At 44.4% G+C, this 22,702-nt stretch overlaps 1 protein-coding gene across 1 annotated transcript in view; it reads right to left on the bottom strand.

Annotated features, from left to right (window-relative positions):
- The window catches only part of LOC127577696 (SH3 and multiple ankyrin repeat domains protein 2-like), a 705,938-nt gene that overhangs the window by 469,670 nt on the left and 213,566 nt on the right, over positions 1-22,702 (bottom strand). The window contains exon 12 of the mRNA XM_052029143.1: positions 11,161-11,268. Coding sequence (XP_051885103.1) covers positions 11,161-11,268 — 108 coding nt within the window. The remainder of the gene's footprint in view (positions 1-11,160; positions 11,269-22,702) is intronic.

The raw sequence follows: 22,702 nt of genomic DNA, 5'->3' as shown, positions 1-22,702 counted from the left end.
GGGGATTATTTTTGTCCATTTGACAAAGTTTCACAAAGCAGACCCATTCAGAAAAATGACTGAAAGGCAGGAAGACAGCCTGTGTACGTAATTACCTTGGGGACAGGACACGAGAGAGGAGCGGTGATCATTTGATGGTGCAGTGGGATATCCATCCTGGGATCACTGTTTCACTTGTTCTGTATAAATAATGTTGACTCCAGTATGGAAGGTACAATTTTAAATTTTTTATTTGATACAAAACTTGGTGTCCGATTGAATGGTAAGCAGTATAACAGGCAGACTAGTGAAATGGGCAGATACAAGGTGGGTATTGAACCATTGACAGCAGTTCCCATTCATCTCATGTGAAGTGACACACACACACAACCATAAAGATGATTCAGTTGTGTGTTGACAGGACAGGACAGGACTAATGCTGAGTCCTCTTTTAAATGTCAGGTAGAATTGAATTTAGGAGCCGAGAGGTAATGTTGCAGTTATATAGGACCCTGGTCAGACCCCACTTGGAGTACTGTGCTCAGTTCTGGTCACCTCACTACAGGAAGGATGTGGAAGCCATAGAAAGGGTGCAGAGGAGATTTACAAGGATGCTGCCTGGATTGCAGAGCATGCCTTATGAAAGCAGGTTGAGGGAACTCAGCCTTTTCTCTTTGGAGGATGAGGGGGGACCTGATAGAGGTTTATAAGATGATGAGAGGCATTGATCGGGTAGATAGTCAGAGGCTTTTTCCCAGGGCCGAAATGGGCCACAAGAGGACACAGGTTTAAGGTGCTGGGGAGTAGGTATAGGGGAGATGTCAGGGGTAAGTTTTTTACTCAGAGAGTGGTGAGTGCGTGAAATGGGCTGCCGGCAACGGTGGTGGAGGCGAATACGATAGGGTCTTTCAAGAGACTTTTCGATAGGTACATGGAGCTGAGAAAAATAGAGGGCTATGGGTAAACCTAGTAATTTCTAAAGTAGGGAAATGTCCGGCACAACTTTGTGGGCCGAAGGGCCTGAATTGTGCTGTAGGTTTTCTATGTTCTATGTAGTGCGCTCAGTAGAAAATCCACAAATAACATAATCTTATAAATCCTTGCAGGTGCTGGATGAGGGCCTTCAGTTTGTTGGAACAATAGGAGAAACTGCAATTGCTTTTCTCAGAGTAGAGAAGGTTACAGGAAATCTAAAGCGCACGGTTTTTGCTTTAGTTGCTTATTGGGATCTGACAAGGCCAAGATTTATTGCCCACCCCTCATTGCCCATGAGAAGGTGAGAGTGAGCCACCTCCTCGAACTGCTTTAATCCCAGTAGAGAATGTACTCCCACAGTGATGTTAGGTGGAGAGTTTCAGGATTTAGATCCATCAATGAAATAATTTTCCAAGTCCAAGTGCCACTTGGAGAGAAACCTTCAGGTGGTGGTGTTCCAATGCATGTTGTGAGGGGTTTTAGGAGAATGGAAAGTTAAGTGGGTTAATAACCAGCCAACACAGGGCTTAAATGACTGGCAAAGGAACTACAGTGAAAATCCAGAAACATTTTTTGTTTCTCTCACAGAGAGTTGTTATTGTCAAGAAAGCATGGTGGTGCAATCAGATCCTATCAAAAATGTAAAAGGCAACACGACAGAATGAGGACATTTTCAAACAGCATTTGAACCCTGGCTCTACTGAACAGCCCTGTGAAGGATTCTGTGATTCTATGAAACCCAATTGGCCTGAAGACATTGACAACCACATTCCTTTGTCTGTAATTTCAGCAAGCCTTTATTAAACCAGCGTAAAACCTCCACTGAATAGATAAAAAGAGGCAGACAATTGAATTAGCAAAGGGCCACTTATATGTTCAAAGGCAGTCTCTGTGTCATGTTGGAGTGAATCCCTTCAGAAACTTGAATATTTTCATTATTCCAGCTAATGAGCAGAAAGTGATAATTACAAGAAGCCACTGCTGAAAATGAATAATTACCTGAACGATAATTATAAACCTTCTTAAAATAAGAAATAAAAAAACTCTAAACACTAAGTGAACTAATGATGTTCGGTATTGCAAGGCGCTCTAAGGATTCCTGATGGCAGTGTCCAGGAATGGAACAACACAGTTGTGCAGCTAAAAGCCTCACAGTTCCAGCAATGTGGCTTCAATTCTGACCTCCAGTGCCATCTGTGTGGAATTTGCACATTTTCCCTGTGACCGTATGGGTTTCCTCCAGGTGCTCTCGTTTCCCCCCAGATTCCAACGATGTGCAGGTTGGTAGGTTAATTGTAAGCCACCCCTAGTATGTTGGCAAGTGTAGAGTCTGGAGGGGGAGTTGGTGGAAATGTTGGGGGGGAATTAAATAGGATTAGTGTTAATGAGTGCTTGATGGGTGGGGCGCAGACCTGATGGGTTGAAGGGCCTGTTTCTGTGCTGTGTCGCTCTATGACTCAGCCTCTAGAAGCTTCATTGCAACAGAATGGGGATAAAACCTGACAATAACAGGTTATCATGGTTCCCGCTCCTCAAGCCCTGAGTAGAACTGATGTTCATGTCAGGAGTAACACCTACAACTGAGCTCCACAGTCACCTTGGCCGCCTGGGCAACAAGGATGGAGAACTCCGTGCCTGACAGGTAGGTTGACCACATAACGGGATGATCCAATCTAAGTGAGAGCCAATGTGACTCTGTGTTGTTTCCCATTGGGTACCACAGCAGCTGTCCAATGATTGAGTGGATAGTATTCAGGATGGTCAACTCTGTTGCAACTGGTCCATAAGTCTTTAGTTATGCCCAATTAATCCAAGTGATCAAAATCCCATTATAGCAATCAACACAGCAGGTTGTCCATTTGTGCTCCTTCCCCACTCGCAAAAGGAGAATGAGCAATGAAGGTCTCTTGAATCCATTTTTTTGTTCTTCCAGGGATTAGTTGGATTGGTTGTACATGTGAAGAACCAGGACACACTCATCCATGTTTCACTAGGAGAGATGTAGCTGCTGTGTGAAATACCACTCCTCATTACCTCTTCCAGCCAAAATAACTGGGCATTTGAGACTATAGTTATACTGTCATCTTAGCCAGATGATCTTGAAACCACCTGACCCCACCAGAGTAACTAAAAAGAAAAAGATGTGTTGTGTGGCTTAGTATTGTCTCCATGTCAACTATAATTCCAGTTCAATGCAATCCCAGGTATATTATCTCCATCTGGACAAAGCGCTGAAATCTCCTCATTCAGGATCCTTGTGCATCCTCTATTCTATTCACTCCACCACTGGCAGCCAGATTCTCAATCGCCTGGGCCTTGTGGTTCCTCTCCAACCAAGCTCTTTACCCAGCTCAGTGTCAAAACTTTGCAGGACAGCACTTACGTAGGACACCTCAAAAAGGTATTGTATAAATGCAAGTTATTGCTTAGAAATTGATCAGCTAGTCAGTTCTCCCAAAACTAAAGTGTTCTAGTCTACACCATTAAGGATAAGAAACTATTGAACTCTGGACCTTGCCGTGAGGTTTATAGAGTTGCAACATTACCTCACGGTATAAACTCTGGTTAGACCACTCTTAGAGTATTATGTTCCACTCTGGTCGCCTCATTATAGGAAGGATGTAGAAGCTTTAGAGACAGTGCAGAGGAGATTTACCAGGATGCTGCCAGGATTAGAGAACATGTGTTATGAGGAAAGGTTGAGCGAGCTGGGGCTTTTCTCTTTGGAGCGGTGCAGGATGAGAGGTGACTTGATAGAGGTATATAAGATTATGATAAGCATTGACAAGAGTGGACAGCCAACACCTTTATCCCAGAGCGGCAATGGCCAATACCAGAGGACATCCATTCAAGGTGTGTGGAAGAAAGTTTAGAGGAGATGTTCGAGGTAGGTTTTTTTACATAGAGAGTGGTGGGTGCCTGGAACGCAGTGTCAGGGGTGGCGATAGAGGCTGATACAATAGGGATATTTAAGAGACTCTTAGATAGGCACATGGAAGTAAGAAAAATGGAGGGTTATGGGCTGTGTAGGAGGGAAGGGTTGGATTGATTGTGGAGCGGGTTTATATAGGTTGGCATGTACTGTGCTGTACTGTTCTATTTTCCATGTCCTAAGTAACCTCAGTCCGAGTGGCACAGCAACATAATCAGCCAGATCATGTGGACTACAGCCAGGGAACTGCCTGGGTTCAGCCTGCCCCAAGGAAGGAAGGCCTGACTTACGTGGACTCACTGTAGGCCTGAGACTTACAGAATGCTAGATTACACTGCAGGAGTCATTACACTTTGTTGTTGGTCACGTGGAGTCCAGCGACAAGGCCCAGTCTTTCTGGGATGCTCCATTATTGAGGTGTGGAACTGCCTCGCCAATCCAATATTGCAGAGAGCTGTGAACACAGCCCAGTCCATCACACAAACCAGTGCATTGTCTCGGTCTACACTTCCCGTTGCCTTGGTAAAGCAGCCAACATAATCAAGGACCCCTCCCACACTGGTCATTCCCTCTTCTCCCCTCTCCTGTTAGGCAGAAGATACAAAAGCTTGAAAGCACATACTACCAGGCTTAAGGACAGCTCTTATCCCACTGTTATCAGACTCTTGAACGGACCTCTCATATGCTAAATATGAACTCTTGATCTCCCAGTCAACCTCATTGTGGCCCTTGCACTTTATTTGTAAACCTGCACTGCACTTTCTCTGTGGCCGCTACACTATATTCTACATTCTGTTTTCTGTTTACTTCCTCGATGTACTTATATATGGCATGATCTGTCTGGTTGGCATGCAAACAAAGCTTTTCACTCTATTTCAGTACACGTGACATTAATAAACCAATTCCAATTCCAATTCCAATTCCAACATTGGGTCAGATCAAACAAAGGATAGAAGCTCTATTCACTTCAAGGGAGATTCAGGGCTTATGGTAGAGGAAAGGTATATGATTATTTGTTGATTACTTTGTTTAATGTTTTTAAAGAACTTTAGATAATTTATTCTGATATTTCAGTTATTTTTAATTGCCTCTGAATGCCAGAGACACTTAAAACTTTGTAAGCTGTTGCACAGTGTTGACACAAGCCAAATATCCACAGTCAGCTCTGACTGCTGTCAGAAGCTTGGGGACAGGGCCTTAACCACATGTCTCCTGAGGAATACTCACCACTTGGACCTCCTCACTCAATTACTGCATGCAAGGGTCATCAAGGTTTCCGCTCAGCAGCCAGCAAGAATGACTGGAGGTGGGCAGTGATTGCATTGAAAACTTGGGTTCAAGTTACAAGTGTAACATTCTTGGTCATTACACCAGTAATCAGATCTCTACCATTTGGGCTTTGGTATGCTTCATCCAAAACCATTTCTCCTCTTCACAGGAAATATTTTCCCAACCACACTGCATTGCTAATTCTTTGCCTCAAAATCTCCCACTGAAATCAGGAGACAATAATGCCTGAGGCAGTACATCATCTCATTTCCTTCCAAGCTGCCAAGAGTGTGTTTAATGGAATAAGTGGTCCACAATTATAAACATGTTTCCTTAGCTGCACAGTATGTTGCCATAGAGTAATACAGCATGAAAACAGGCCCTCCGGCCCAACTCATCCATGCTTACCATGGTGCATGTCCCAAGCTAGTCCCACTTGCCCGTGTTTGGCCCATATCCCTCTAAACCCCTCCTATCTATGTACTTATCCAAATGTATTTTAAATGTTGCTATTGTACCTGCCTGAAGCACTTCCTCGTGAGTTTAAGCAAGCTTGCTTGATGCTTCAGTAGGAAAGCAAGTCATTCGGATTGTGAATCTTATTCTGCAGATATTACCAGCAATACAGAAAAGATCAGGGCAGCGAGAGAGGGTGAGAATGGAAATGAATCCAGGAGATTAATGTCCTGGGAATGGAAACATGCAACAAACTAGGTGTGTTGACCCAGAAGGTAGCAGGCCATGATGCTGGAGGAGGGTTGGGGGACAATGGCAATGTGCAACAATTCCAAGCAGCTATCCAGAGGCTTGGACTAATGATCCCAGGATGTGCGTGTAGAAACTCATGGCATGTTCATTCATGACATGAACTGGTGCCGTCTGTGTGGAGTTTGCACATTATTCCCGTGGGTTTCCTCTGGGTGCTCCAGCTTCTTCCCACGTCTCAGAGACGTATTGGCGTGTTAATTGGCCTGGAGTATGTGGGTATCAGTAGGATTTGGTGAGATGGTGAGAGAGACTAGATGACAGGGAAACAAGTGGGAAAACAGGACAGATGAGAATGCACTGAGAGCCAGCATAGATTAGATGGGCTGAATAGCCTCCTTCTACATCATAACAAATATGAGAATATGATATGAAGTCAAAATACGAGAACTTATTTCACAAACAGTGTAAACATACCCTAGTGCCTCTTTAGAGTGCATTTGGTGCTATGCACTAGGGTAAATTCAAGTTAGACAATGATGTCAAAACTCACCCACAGCACTTAGTTAACTAAATACTTACAGATTTAATAGTTGGAAAGCTAGTATTAGTTATGGATACTAGTGTGTTAATACTGGTGTACAGGGCAAGTTTTTTTATACAGAGAGTGGCGGGTGTCTGGAACGGGCTGCCAGGGCTAGTGGCAGAAGCAGACAGACTAGTGGCATTTAAGAGGCTGTTGGTTAGACACAGAATATGCAGGGAATGGAGGGAAATGGATCATGGGCAGGCAGAAGAGATTTAGTTTAATTTGGCATCGTGTTCAGCACAGACATCATGGGCTGAAGGGCCTGTTCCTGTGCTATACTGTTCTATGTTCTATGTTCACTAATGCCCTTTAGGGAAGGAAAGCTGCTGGCTTTTTTCAGGGATGTACCTTGTGTGACTACAAACTCTTAGCTGCCCTCTGGAATGGCCTTGAAAGCTACTCCGGTCAAGAGTAATTAGAGATGGGAGTTAAATGTTGGCTGGGCCAGTGATGTCTACATCCCGTGAATGAACCGACAAATAGGAGATGAACTGAATGTCAAAGAAGGACGTAAAGTCAATGAGGATATCACAGGATGGCAGGATTAAAATCAACTGTTTTATTTTGTTCCAACAGCTACGATAGTTGTTCCAATCTGTTCTGATAAAACTGAAATGTCACGTCAGATGGTACTCTTGCCAAGTGTCAGCAACAGAGTTTGCAAGATGGGAAGTGCCTTTCACATTTACCAGGTTCACGGTTTAATCTGTAGTTAGCACATATGGAACGGAAGCAGGGGAAGGTCACGTGGTCCTTGGAGCCCACCCCCTGTACCATCAGACCATGATTGATCTTCTACCTTAGCTTTACACTCCCCTAAATCCTTGGTCCATCAATCACAACCCTACGTATTTCAATGACTGAGCTTCCCCAGCTCTCTGGGATGGAGAAGTCCAAAGATTCACAATATTCTGAAAGCATCTCCCCTCCAACCACTCTCCCTGGAATGGTGTCGCCCATTTTTGTTACCAGCCTGTTCAGCAAGATTGGCTGACTTTGCTTCTACTAAGGTAATGTTCACTCACGCTGACTGACATTTGAGCCCGTCACTCTGTCATAACCTGATATTACATCCTCTTATAAGGCAATAATTAATTAGACCATTGATAAAACTGTTTCCCTCTTCTCTCTCAGGAATGTCTAAGGTAGCCATGACAACAGTAGCTATCTACGCAAAAAAAACATGCTGAATATTTTCAGCTTGTTGTTTTGTTCATCCTTTCCTCACTCCAACTGACCTACCGACACCCTAAGTCCATACCCAGATATCGGACAGTGGTTTTAAATATCTTTTGTCTGACCTTACAAGTGGTCAGTATATGGAATGAGCTGCCAGTGGAAGTGGTTGAGGCAAGAACATTAACGACATTTAAAAGGACAGGTACAGGTACATGGATAGCAAAGGTTTAGAGGGATATGGGCCAAATGTGGGTAAATGGGAATCTTGGTCAGCATGGACAAGTTGGGCTGAGTTCCATGCTCTATGACTCTATGTACTTTCGGTCATTGAGACTTCAGGACCAAGAACGACAGAGTTTTGCATTGTGTGGAGGTCAGAGGATTTGGGGAGAGTGCAAGGAAGTACAGCAATGGTAAAGGATCTTACTGAATGGTGGAACAGTCAAAGGGATGAGAGACCTACTCCTGCTTTGATTTCTTATCAATCCAATTTCACTTCTATGATCGTAAGAGGGTTTTAGGTTACTTGAATGGGGAAGAACAAGGCCATGCAAGGAGGTCAAAACAAGGATGGAAATTTCAAAAAGTCACGTTTCTCTAAACTCTGGGTCAGTGCAGTCAACAACCATCGAGTGATAGATGAATGGTCCCTTTGGGGCTGTGGAGGGTTGGTTGAGCTGGTTTATGGAAGATGGGATTTTTACAGATGCACCATAGAAAGTATCCTATCTGGATGCATCGTGACTTGGTATGGCAACTGCTCTGCCTGAGAGCAGAAGAAACCACGGAGAGTTATGGACACAGCTCAGCACATCATGAAAATCAGCTCCATGGACTGTCTACACTTCTCGCTGCCTCAGTAAAGCAGCCAGCATAATCAAAGACCCCTCCCATCCTGGACTTCTTCTCCTCCCTCTCATCGGGCAGAAGATACAAAAGTCTGGAAGCACATACCACCAGGCTCAAGGACAGCTTCTATCCCACTCTGATAAGACTATTAAACGGTTCCCTTATACGATGAGATGGACTCTTGACCTCACAATCTACCTCGTTATGGCCTTGCATCTTATTGTCTGCCTGCATTGAATTTTCTCTGTAACTGTAACACTATATTCTGCATTCTGTTCTTGCTTTTCCCTTGTACTACCTCAGTGTTCTGATGTGATGAAATGATCTGCATCAATGGCATGCAAAACAAAGTTTTTCACTGTAGCTCATAACATGCAACAATAATAAAGCAGTTTACCAATTTACCCAGGAAAGGAGCTGACACTGGAGGGAATAAAGTACATGAATGGGGCTTTATGCACAGAGCAGTCTAACAGAGGTGGAAGTGAACAAAACTAATGAAGGGGATCTGTGGTGGGCAGCTCAGCTTGGGACCAGTTCCTACGGTGGGGTTGCAAACCAGCTAACTCAGCTCAGCTGAGTGGCAGGGCTTGAAGACAATGGGTTTGTTCATCCAGCACTTAACTGGAAGAAATTTCCGATAGGCCAAGGGAAAACTGTGTAAAAAATCAGATACAGGCTCAGGAGAGGTGATGGTAATGTCTGGCTCACACCCTGAAGAAGCACTTAACCCTGAAGATCAGCGAGGGAATTAAACAAAAGGGCACCTGGTTTCAGACCTTCTGTTGCCTTTGTAAGTCCCTCCCAACCAAGACACTCTCCAAGACATTTCCACCATTTACAAACATCAGGCCAGGTGTGTGATGAGAATACCTCTACAACATCTCCCATTGGCTTCCTCCCATTTTGAGGGAAGATTCCAACAAAATCATAAAATAGCAGGAGCCAATATTAATAAATAATCCCAGCTCATCCCCATTGCTCCTGGGGAGTGGGAGTTACTTGAGGCTAAAAGATTAGGATAATCACCCATGGACATTTCGTGTATGTAGGAAGCCAGAGAGGCATTTGGTCCATGAGTAGATTTGTGCTGATCTCAGACAAGTTTGGGCAGGGAGTGGAGGGTAGGGTCCAGAAAGGGAGAAGAAAGATTTACATTTACATAGCACCTATCAAGATGCCCCTAGGCACCTGGCAGCCAACGAAACACTTCTGAGGGATGGTGACTGTGGTATTATAGGAAACACACAGCCTAATTCTGCACTACAAGTTTTCACAAACAAGTAATGTGACAATGACTAAATAGGGCAGGCACGGTAGTGTAGCGGTTCAATTCTGGCCACTGTCTGTAAGGAGTTTGTACATTCTCCCTGTGTCTGCGTGGGTTTCCTCCGGATGCTCCGGTTTCCTCCCACGTTCCAAAGACATATGGGTTAGGAAGTTGTGGGCATGCTATGTTGGCGCCGGAAGCGTGGCGACACTTGTGGGCTGCCCCCAGAACACTCTATGCAAAAGATGTATTTCACCGTGAGTTTCAATGTACATGTGACTAATAAAGATATCTTATCTAATAATTATATACTTGTCATGATGGTGTGGTGGGTATATCTTGGCCAAGCCACCTGCTGCTGTTGCTTCATCAATGCCTCATGACCTTTGTACCCATCTGATAAGGGCAGACATGGTCTCAGTTTAGTGGCTCATCTGCTAGACAATCCCTCAGAAAGTGCAGTACTACTCCAATACTGGGGCATCCATCCAGGTCATAAATTCATAGAGTAATACAGCACGGTGTCTGTGCTTAAGTGCCTGGAGAGGGACATGAACACCACCTTCTACTTCTGACATGACAGTGCTTCCCTCTGGCCCAAGTGTAGGAGACCAGATTGATTCCTGGGACAGAAGGACTGATCTTTGAAGAGAAATTTGGTCAATTAGGCTGAAAGTTTAGAAGAACAAGAGGGGAACCGATAGAACCCTATGAAATTCTGACAGGATTAGACAGATCAGATGCAGGAAGGACATTCTTGATGGCTGGGGAGTCCAGGACCAGGGGTCAGAGTCTAAGGATAAGGAATGAGCCACTTAGAACTGAGATGAGGTGAAATTTCTCCTCACAGAAAGCAGTAAACCCATGGAGTTCTCTGCCACAGAATGCAGTTGAAGCCAAGTCATTAAATATATTCAAGAAGGAGTTAGATATTGTTCTTTTGGCAGAAGAGATCAAAGGATACGATGATCATATTAAATGGTGGAGCAGGTTCAAAGAGAAAAAAGCATTTTTCTATGTTTCTATGTTACTGTGCCTCATACATTTGAATCCATAATAGTCCTTGCAATTCTGTGCTAACAGAGTGAGACCAATGACATCCTTGAAAAGAAACACCTTTTCTCTCACATTCTCAGTATGTTAACTGCTGTTTCTCCCACTGACTCCTTTTGGCTGTCGAATCAACGGTTATTTTTACCTTGATTCACAAATCAGTCACATCCAAAGTATTCAACATAACATGTTTTGCTATCAGTACTAAGCAAAGCAAGTGTCCAGAGGATAAGCCTTCCTCATGGAATGTTTGTCATCCTTTAGTAAATTCCGCCAATAGACAGGTAGCACCACCAGGTCTCCACACTTGACCACCCGCTTTCACTCATCACATCGTAAGTTTTCCACCTGGGTCCTTACCTGGTTTGGCTTCATTTGCCGGGATTTCCTCCACGCATTCAGCGGGAAACCATCCAACCCTTCCTCGAGCACTGCCTTCCCAGAATCCGCCTTCTCCGATACTCAGAACTGAATGGAAGAGAAAAGGAAAGGAAAATAGTTAATTGATCCATTCAGACAAATGCACAACTTAAATGAGAATTGTGTACGAACAGGAGTACCTGAATAGAAAATAGGAGTAATCTATCCCACCTCTTGAGCCTGATCCCTCACTCAACAAGGTCATAGAATCATACAACAAATAAACGGGTACTTTCTGCCCACCCTATCCATGCCGACTGTGATGCCCGTCTACACTAATCTCAATTGCCTGCCTTAGGCCCATAGCTTGGTGCAGTTTTTTCTATCCAAGAACCTGTCCAAATGCTTTTCAGACATTGTAGTTGTATCTGCCTCTACCACCTCCTCTGTCGGCTGTGTCCAGTTTACCACCACCTTCTGTGTGAAAGACTTTCCCCCCAAATCTCCTTTAAATTTCTCCCCTCATCTTAAACCTGTGGCCTCTAGTTCCAGACTCCGCTTCCCTGGGAACAAGACTCTATCTACCTGGTATCATCCTGGTACCGAAGAAAAACAAGGTAACATGCCTTAATGACTATTGACCAGTGGCTCTGACATCCACCATCATGAAGTGCTTTGAGAGGCTGGTCATGGCACACATTAACTCCAGCCTCCCAGACAACCTTGACCCACTGCAATTCGCCTACCGCCGTAACAGATCTACAGTGGACGCCATCTCCCTGGCCCTATACTCAGCTCTGGAGCATCTGGACAGTAAATTGTTTATTGACTACAGCTCCGCCTTCAATACTATAATTCCAAGCAAACTCATCACTAAACTCCGAGACCTAGGACTCAACACCTCCCTCTGCAACTGGATTCTTGACTTTCTTACCAACAGATTGCAATCAGTGAGGACAGGCAGCAACACTTCTGGCATGATTATTCTCAACACTGGTGCCCCACAAGGCTGCGTCATCAGCCCTCTACTCTATTTCCTATACAGTCATGACTGTGTGGCCAGATTCTGTCCTAACTCCATTGACAAGTTTGCAGACGATACCACCATAGTAGGCCGTATCTCAAAAGACGATGAGTTGAAGGAGATAGAGAGCTTAATGACATGGTGTCATGACAACAACCTTTCCCTCAATGTCAGCAAAACAAAAGAGCTGGTCATTGATTTCAGGAAAGGGGGTGGTGTACATGAACCTGTCAATATCTATGGTGCTGAGGTCAAGAGGGTTGAGAGCTTCAAGTTCCTAGGAGTGAACATCACCAACAGCCTGTCCTGGTCCAACCATGTAGACTCCACGACCAAGAAAGCTCATCAGCCTCTCTATTTCCTCAGGAGGCTAAAGAAATTTGGCATCTTCCCTTTGACACACCAATTTTTACCAATGCACCATAGAAAACATCCTATCTGGATGCATCATGGCTTGGTATGGCAACTGCTCTGCCCAGGACCGCAAGAAACTGCAGAGGGTTGTGGACACAGCCCAGTGCATCATGGAAACCAGCCTCCCATCCATGGACTCTCCTGTCTATACCTCACGCTGCCTCGGTAAAGCAGCCAGCGTAATCAAAGACCCCACCTACCCAGGTTATTCTCTCTTCTCCCCTCTCCCATCGGGCAGAAGATACAGGAGCCTGAGGGCACATACCACCAGGCTCAAGGACAGTTTTTATCCCACGGTGATAAGACTATTGAACAGTTCCCTTATATGGTGAAATGGACTGTTGACCTCAAATTTACCTTGTTTGAACTTTCACCTTATTGTCTACTTGCAATGCACTTCCCTGTAGCTGTGACACTTTACTCTGTATTCTGTTATTGTTTTTACCCTGTACTACCTCAGTGTACTCTGTACTACCTCAATATACTGTGTAATGAATTGACCTGTACAATCGGTATGCAAGACAAGTTTTTCACAGTACCTTGGTACAAGTGACAATAATAAACCAATACCGATACCAATACCTACCTATGCCCCTCATAATTTTATAATTCTATAAGGTCATGCCTTAACCTTCTACATTCCAGTGAGAATAAACCCAGCCTATCCAATCTCTCCTTGTAACTACAGACCTCCATCCATAGCAACACCCCGGTGAATCTCTCTGTGCTTGCTCTATTGCAACCACATCTTTCCTGTAGTGTGGTGACCAGAACTGTACACAATACTCCAAGCAACATACAAAAAATGCTGGAGAAACTCAGGTCAGGCAGCATCTATGGAGGGTAATAAATAGACCATATTTCGGACTGATGGTCTCGACCCGAAACATCGACTATTTACTTCCCTCCATAGATGCTGCCTGACCTGCTGAGTTCCTCCAGCATTTTGTGTGTGTTGTTCCAGATTCCAGTATCTGCAGAATCTCTTGTGCCTGCATTACTCCGAGTCCAACCAGTTTTTGCACAGCTGAATCCTGACAGCACAACTCGACTCCTTGACCTATGAAGGCAAGCAGACCAAGTTCCTTCTATCTCATGCCTTTGGAACTTTAACCTCATCCCGATTTTCCCAGCACTACGTACAAATAAAACATGTACAACAGATAGATACAAGTATGGTGAGAAGTGTAAATTAGCACCAGGGGAATCTTAACAGGTGAATTCTAACATCCTCAACAAAACAGGTGTGATGTGTTGGCCCAGAACTTTGGGCTGGATCATGTTAACCACAAGCCATAGGTTGATTTGCAAAAAACAGGCTGCCAGCACCATGTATATCATTGCATCTTGGCAGCAGCATCATTGGTGTTGCCATGGGAGCTATGCAGCTGCAAAAGGTAAGTGCAACAGTAGGTGAAGCACAGTCCAGGTTGAGTGCAATCCAGCCCAGTGCAGTAGGACATGCTGCTTGCCAACAGTACTGTAATTGGCCTTGGGATATTTTGTGATGTCAAAGCTGCTATGTAATTCCAAGTTGTTCTTGCCGGACCCAGCAGTTCCGACAAAGAGGCAGATGTTGCAGCAACTGGACCACAATGACACCACAGTCAGCTGTGAGCAGGGAGAATCTGCAATTGTATTTCATAATCCATTGAAAGCAAATTTTTAAAATGTCACTGAAAATTGAAGAAGAACACAACTGCTGAATAATTTATCCAGGTGTTTTGGACCCAGTGTTTGCTTTCTATTTCCTTTCTTAAGCTAACCTTTCAGTGCATTATTGATGCTCGGAAAAGAGATCAGAACACAGGCAAGGTCTACTGTAATAAACAGAACGGATGTCATGAATACCAGTCACTCTCCCACGTGTTTCTCAGTCACAGTGCTGGGTGTGGGGTGCCATGCTCTGATGATTAACCCATCATCACTACAGACTAAATTAAGTAGATCTTGACTTTGTATAGTTAAGTAAAACAGATGATGGAGATTTGGCAAACTACTTAACATCTCTCTTGACTCCTGTAGAAACCAAGTAACAGGACACATACACAGGGGGATGCTGATTTGGAATGACTTGTGCGACTAAATCGCAGAAGGTCAAGATTGATCCCATTGCATTAATGATTTACTGAGAGAACACAATATCTGAATTATATCCAGATGGAATGAACATTACTCAAGTAAAATGAAATACTGCATATTTTGGCAATATAAATTTGAATACAACCTACCTGCCACTTTGCAAAACATAATTATTGTTCCTTTGCCTTTTCTTTCCTAAAGCATATTTGCCTCATTTATCTACTTTAGATTTTTGGACTTCAGTTCCTGTTGTGCATTTATAGTTTTTGCTTAAGACCTAATTACTTTAGTGTTTATGTGTTTATTTTTCTCTCCTGAAAACTTTCCATTCTTTTTGCAGTTACTGACGTGATTAATAAATGCACATCTTTCTTCCACACATGCCACAGCGGATTTGTAGCTCTTGCCAGAGGTATAATTAGTGTTAGCATTGTACAACATGGAATCTTTCTCCTCATTGTCAAGCCTCCAGTGGTGAGCTCTATGAATAGTTGGCACATTACACGGAGTTCGACAATTTAAGACAGAGAAGAATGGAAATTCCCCAACAACGAAAGACCTGGTGAAGAAACAGCTCTGGGTAAATACAGAATGCACAGCTGATCAGATTGGCAATTTTCATGGCAATTTTAACAGACATTTCCAGCAATTTTATCGAAAGTATAGCAATTTCTTTCAAGACTACGTTAATTGTATGCTGTTGTGTGAGAAAGCATTGCATAGGATGTATGGCACAGAAACGGGAATGCAGTCTGACGTGCTGAGTGTTTCTAGCATTTATTGTTTCTATTAAAGGATATGAGAGAGAAAGGAACAAAGGTTCACACTACGGATTTACATGTAGAAAGACCAGAGAAGGTTCAAGTGGAGCATAAACATTGCCACAGATTAGATGGGCCAGATGGCCTGTCTCTATCTGATAGATCCTGTGTAATTCTATGTTGTACCCACATCAAATTTCCCTGAAGGATTTTGTCTGTCCTATCATCTGTCCTATCACTGAACTTGCACCTTTCTCTAGTTTTCCGCCGATCTACTCCCATGCCCCATCTCTTGCTCTCTCGATCTTACTCACACTAAATCACTGACTGCTAAGGGTGGTTTCCTACTCCTCTAATAGATTCATAGAGTTATACAACATGGAAACAGGCCCTTCGGCCCAACTTGTCCATGCCGACCAAGGTGTCTGTTTACGCTAATCCCATTTGCCTGCATTTGGCCCACATCCCTCTATTCTTTTCCTATCCATGGACCTGTTCAAATGTCTTCTAAGCATTGTAATTATACCTGCCTGTTCCATCTCCTCTGGCAGCTCGTTCCATATACCCTCAAGTTATGTGTGAAAAACTTGCCCCTTAGATCCTGTCTCACAAACTCAAGTTTCAAACTCCCCTACCCTGGGAAAAAGACCATGACTCTCTATCCTATCTATGCTCCTCATAATTTTATAAACCTCAGTGAGATTTTATACACCTCTGTTATGGATTAGGTTACTAGTGGTGAATGTCCCTTTAAGACCTAGCACAGTAGTGTGTGTGTGTGTGTGTGGCGCACGGTTACGACAACAGGAGATAAGGACATAATGACGTTCTTGGAGCAGTCAGTCAGAGAAGAGAGCGAGAGAGAGAGAGAGAGAAGAGAGAGAGAGAGAGAGAGAGAGAGAGAGAGAGAGAGAGAGAGAGAGAGAGAGAGAGAAGCCTGCTGGTCTCTGTATCGATGGATGAAAAGCAATAACTGTGTCTGTTACTACAATCCACGTATGGATTTGTGGAGTAATCCAGTGGAGTCCACTTTGTCATTAACCTGTAGAAGGAAACAGGTATTTGTGTGGACGGCCACATCTCGGATGCCTTTCGGGGTGGCAGATACTTCAGAACAAAGGAATGGACATCATCAGTGATTGAGGTGTCATATGGGTTCCATCGTGGAACATTTGGATTTCGTAATTACTCTCTACTTTCTCTCTACATTTCCTCTTCAGCCAACGATGGTTCTGCAGAAGCCTTTGCTCACGTTTCACCTTATGGCTTGCTGAACTGAACTTTGAGAACTATTCCTGGACTTGGGGTTTGGGAATTTGCCACACACACACTTCGAGTTTAGTTTTTGGGGTTAATGTTTAAGATCTAACATTTTTACTTCTAACATTCTAACATTTATACTTTTATTTTTCTTATTATCGTAAGTAGTTATTAATAAAATAGTTTTAACACTTATAAATGACTTGGTGTGTTTCTTTTGTTGCTGGTACGTGACACCTCTATATTATAAGGTGTATAAAATCATGAGGGGCCCATATAGGGTGAATGCACTCAGTCTTTTTCGCAGGGTTGGGGAATCAAGAACTAGAGGGCATAGGTTTAAGGTGAGAGCGGAAAGATTGAAGAGGAACTTGAGGGGCAACTTTTTTACAGAGGGGGTGGTATGTATATGGAACGGGCTGCCAGAGGAAGTGGTTGAAACAGGTACAAAAACAACTTTTAAAAGACAGTTGGACAGGTACATGGATAGGAAGGGTTTAAAAAGTTATGGGCCAAATACGGGCAAATGGGACGAGCTTGGACAGGCATCTTGGTCAGAAGGGACAAGTTGGGCCAAAGGGACTGTTTCCGTGCTCTGTGGCTCTGAGGTCACCCCTCAGCCTCCTCCGCTCCAGGGAAAACAGTCTCAGCCTATACAGTCTCTCTTTATAACACAAGCTCTCTAATTCAGTCATTATTGATGATTCTTACATACATTGTCACCAGTTCCTTCAAAACCTGTCAATACGTCCTCCTGCAAACTGCAACCTCACCATGCCACCCCTTTGCACTCCAAAACCCATATGCATTCTTTCTGCAAGTTCATACCTGAATAACTTCGATGTATTTTCTGCCCCTACTACAATACTGAAATAATACCTTTCAAAAAGTCATGTTTGACTCCTTCAATGATTGTGACTTTTATAAAATTATCAATTTATTGCAATGCCCTCGCTTAGCACCCTTCTGCCATTATCTATTCAACTGTAGCCTCAGAAACATCTCTGGTGACTTCTCTCAGCAACAACTTGCACCGATATAGTGACATTCAAGCAACAAAATACCTCAATGAGTCATATAATGAAACATCAGGACATAAGGGGAATATCGAGGACAAAGATGTTTTAACAAGTCCCTTCTAGAGGATAGAGTGATCTAAGTGGACAGCTTAGGGAGAGAATTCCAGGTAGCGAGGGCCGTGACTTGGACCGAGAAGCAGGACTCTCAGTGTGAGAAGTGGAAGCCATATAAAGAGTTGAGTGTCGGGGCCCAGTTCTTTTCCAGGTATTTCCAGACAACATAAGAGGGACAGTTGCAAATTGTTAGGCAATAATTGAATGGGAAATTAGCCAACTGGCAACATGCAATAAAAAGAAAGTAGGGTCAAGCGGAACAGCCATTGTTGGAGTGGACCAGTGTCAGAGTGGGGAGCTGAGGCTTTGGTGAGAAGAGGCTAAGGTAAGTTTCTTTCTTTCTTCCTTTGTCTATTGGTGCCTAGCTAAAGTAGTGACAATGGATCAAGGGTCAGTGGTGTGCTCTTCTTGCCAGATGTGGGAGATCTGGGTGATCTCAAGTCCTTACAGACTGTGTTAGGGAACTGGAGCTGCATGCAGCCTAGCTCAGCTCATATGGAAGAACAAAGAGGTGATAGATAAAAGCTACAGGGAGGTAGCCACACCTAAGTTGCAGGAGGCAGGTAGACTGGGTGACTGTCAGGAGAGGGGAAGGGAATAGGCAGGTAGTGCAGAGTACCCTTGTGGGCTCTTCCCCTCAATAACAGGTGTACTGCTTCGGATACAGTTGGGGGGGGTTTGTGGGGAGTGAATTACCAGGGGAAAGCCACAGTGGACAGGTCGCTGGCAATGAATCTGGCTCTGTGGCTCAGAAGGGAAGGGGGGAGAAGAGGAGAGCAATAGTGATAGAGGATTCTATAGTTAGGAGAGCAGACAGGAGATTATGTGGACGTGAAAGAGACTCCTGGACAGTATGTTACCTCCCAGGTTCCAGGGTCAGGGATGTCTCAGATCGGGTCCACAGCATTCTGGGGACGGTGAGTAGACAGAAGTCGTGGTACACATTAGTACCAATGACGTAGGTAGGAAAAAGGATGAGGTCCTGAAAAGTGAATATGGGGAACTAGGCAAGAAGCTGAAAAGCAGGATCTCAAGGGTAGTAATCTCTGGATTGATGAATGTGTGGCTGAAAAATTGGTGCGGGGGGGGGGGGGTGGGTTACACCTGAACTGGAAGGGGTCCAATATCCTTGCAGGCAGGCTTGGTAGAGCTGTTGCGGAGGGTTTAAACTAGTTTGGCCGGGGGATGGGAACCAGTGATAGGTGAGATGATGGGGCAGTTGGTGTACAGGTTGATGCAGCATGTAGAGAGACTGTGAGGAAGGATAGGCAGTTGATAGGTAAAATTGCAGTCAGTTGGATGGGTTGAAGTGTGTCTATTTTAATGCAAGAAGTATCAGGAACAAGGCTGATGAGTTTAAAGCATGGATCAGTACATGGAACTATGATATTGTGGCCATTACAGAAACTTGGCTATCACAAGGGTAGGAATGTCTGCTGGATGCTCTGGCATTTAGATGTTTCAAAAGGGACAGGGAGGGAGGTAAAAGAGGTGGAGTGGCATTGCTAATCAGGGACAGTATCACAGCTGCAGAAAAGAAAGACGTCCTGGAGGGATCGTCTACTGAGTCAGTGTGGGTGGCGGTCAGAAACAGGAAGGGAGTAATCCTCTATTGGGAGTATTCTATAGACCCCCATGTAGCAACGGAGACACTGGTCAGGTGTCAGGTATCTCGGTGGGAGAGTATTTCGGAGACAGTGACCACAACTCCCTCACCTGGAGAGGGATAGGAACAGATGATATGGGAAAGTATTTAATTGGGGGAGGGGGAATGTTAGGCAGGAACTTGGGAATGTAAATTGGGAGCAGATGTACTCAGGAAAATGTGGAGGTTGTTTAGAGATCACTTGCATGAGGTTCTGGATAGGTTTGCCCCATTGAGGCAGGAAAAGGATGGTAAGGTGAAGGAACCATGGTTGAGAAGAGATGTGGAATATCCAGTGAAGAGGAAGAAAGAAGCTTACTTAAGGTTTAGGAAGCGAGGATCAGACAGGGCTCTGGAGAGTTACAAGGTAGCCAGGAAGGAGCTTAAGAATGGACTTGGGAGAGCTAGAAGGGGCATGAGAAGGCCTTGGCGAATAGGATTAATGAGAACCCCAAGGCATTCTACTTGTTTGTGAAGAACAGGAGGATGACTAGAGTGAAGGTAGGACCGATTAGGGATAGAGGAGGAAACATGTGCCTGGAGTCAGAGAAGGTAGGGGAGGTCCTTAATGAATACTTTGCTTCAGTATTCACCAGAGAGAGAGACCTTGACGTTTGTGAAGACAAGGTAAAACAGGCTGATAAGCTAGAAGATGTTGATATTAAGAAGGAGGATGTGCTGGAACTTTTGAAAAACATTGGGATAGATAAGTCCCCGGGGCCAGAAGGGATATATTCCAGGATACTATGGGAAGCGAGGGAAGACACTTCTGAGCCCTTGGCGATGATCTTTGCATCCTCACTGGCCACAGGAGTAGTACCAGATGATTGGAGGGTGGCAAATGTTATTCCTTTGTTCAAGAAAGGGAGTCAGGATAACCCTGAGAATTATAGACCAGTGAGTCTTTCTTCAGTGGTGGGCAAATTATTGGAAAAGAATCTTAGGGACAGTATTTATGAGCATTTGGAGAAGAATAGTCTGATTAGGGATGGTCAGCATGGCTCTGTGAGGGGCAGATCATACCTCACGAGCCTGACTGAATTCTTTGAGGATGTGACAAAACACATTGAGGGTAGAGCAGTGGATGTAGTGTATATGGACTTTATAGTAAGGCGTTTTAGTAAGGTTCCCTATGATAGGCTCATTCAGGAGGTCGGGAGGCATTAGATCCAAGTTAACTTGGCTGTGTGAATTTGGAATTGGCTCGCCCATAGAAGGCAAAGGGTGGGTGTAGATGGAGCATATTCTTCCTGGAGGTCGGTGACCAGTGGTGTTCCGCAGGGATCTGTTCTGGGACCCCTGCTCTGTGATGTTTATAAATGACTTGGATGAGGAAGTGGAAGGGTAGGTTAGTAAGTTTGCAGATGACATGAAGGTTGGCAGTGTTGTGGATAGTGTAGAAGGTTGTCCAGGGTTACAATGGGACATTGATAGGATGCAAAGCTGGGCTGAGAAGTGGCAGATGGAGTTCAACCCGGAAAAGTGTGAAATGATTCACTTTGGAAGGTTGAATTTGAACACTGTGGTTAATGGCAGGATTCTTAGCAGTGTGGAGGAACAGAGGAATCTTGGGGTGCAAGTTCATAGATTCCTCAAAGTTGCTGTGCAAGTTGATAGGGTTGTTAAGAAGGCGTATGGTGTGTTGGCCTTCTTTAGTCAGGGAATTGAGTTCAAGAGCTGCGAGGTAATATTGCAGCTCTATAAATCTCTAGTTTAGAATATTGTGTTCAGTTCTGGTCGCCTTACTATAGGAAGGATGTGGAAGCTTTGGAATGGGTGCAGAGGAGATTTATCAGGATGTTGCCTGGATTGGAGAACATGTCTTATGAGGACCGGTTGAGCGAGCTAGGGCTTTTCTCTTTGGAGTAAAGGAGGATGAGAGGTGACCTGATAGAGGTGTACAAGATGATAAGAGGCGTAGATCGAGTGGACAGCCAGGGACTTCTTCCCAGAGCGGAAGTGGCTAACACTAGGGGGCATAATTTTAAGGTGATTGGAGGAAAGTACAGGGGGCGATGTCAAAGGTAAGTTTTTTACAGAGGGTGGTGGGTGTGTGGAACACGCTGCCAGGGGTGCTGGTAGAAGCAGATACATTAGGGACATTTAAGAGACTCTTAGATGGGCACATGGATGATAGAGAAATGGAGGGGTATGTGGGAGGGAAGGGTTAGATTGATCTTAGAGTAGGTTAAAAGGTCGGCACAACATCGTGGGCCGAAGGGCCTGTACTGTGCTGTAATGTTCTATGTTGTAGGTAACTAAAGTCCTCCATTTCAGGCAACATTCTGGTGAATCTCTTCTGCACTCTTTCTAGTTCTATGTTCTATGCAGATCGGATATGAAGGCATGGGTACAAGTGCTGGAGTAATTTGAATCAGGAAACACAGGGAGCCAGGCCAGAGTTGAATGGCCTTTAATTAAAATTATTTTGAAGATCAAGGTGACATTTTTGACACAATGCCAAGGAGGCACAAACCCAGCTTTCTTTCTGCTGAATATAATGCCCTCAAAATGTGCAGGTTTTGGAGAGGGTGTGGGAGAGATTTACCAGGATATTGCCTAGATTGGAGTGTATTAACTACAAGGGGAGGTTGGATTCTTTTTGCTAAGGGGAGACCTGATAGAAATTTATAAAATTAGTAGAGGTACAGATAGGGTAGAAAGTCAGAGTCTTTTCCCCAGAGTGGAAAGGTCAAATACGAGAGGGCAAAGGTTAACATGAGAGGGAGAGTTTAAAGGAAATGTGCAAGGCAAGGTTTTTTATACAGAGAGTGGTATGTGCCTGGAATGCACTGCCAGAGAAGACAGTAGAAGCAGATAAGCTTGCATTTAGGGGGCGGTGTACAGGCACCTGTCTACTTCAGCGGTGCTGAGGTCAAGAGGGTTGAGAGCTTCGAGTTCCCGGGAGTGAACATCACCAACAGCCTGTCCTGGTCAAATTACGTAGATGCCATGGCCAAGAAAGTTCACCAGCGCCTCTACTTCCTCAGGAGGCTAAAGAACTTCAGTTTGTCCCCTTTGACTCTCACCAATTTACCGATGCACCATAGAAAGCATCCTATCTGGATGTATCACGGCTTGGTACGTTAACTGCTCTGCCTGGGACTGCAAGAAACTGCAGAAGAGAGTTGTGGATACAGCCCAGCGCATCACAGACACCAGCCTCCCCTCCTTGGACTCTGTCTTTACCTCTCGCTGTCTTGGCGAAGCAGCCAGCATAATC

This window comes from Pristis pectinata, chromosome 14 (assembly GCF_009764475.1).
Source record: "Pristis pectinata isolate sPriPec2 chromosome 14, sPriPec2.1.pri, whole genome shotgun sequence".
NCBI classification, from domain to species: domain Eukaryota; kingdom Metazoa; phylum Chordata; class Chondrichthyes; order Rhinopristiformes; family Pristidae; genus Pristis; species Pristis pectinata.
Note: the sequence above shows the minus strand (reverse complement) of the source record. Positions and strands in the feature narration are given on the sequence as shown.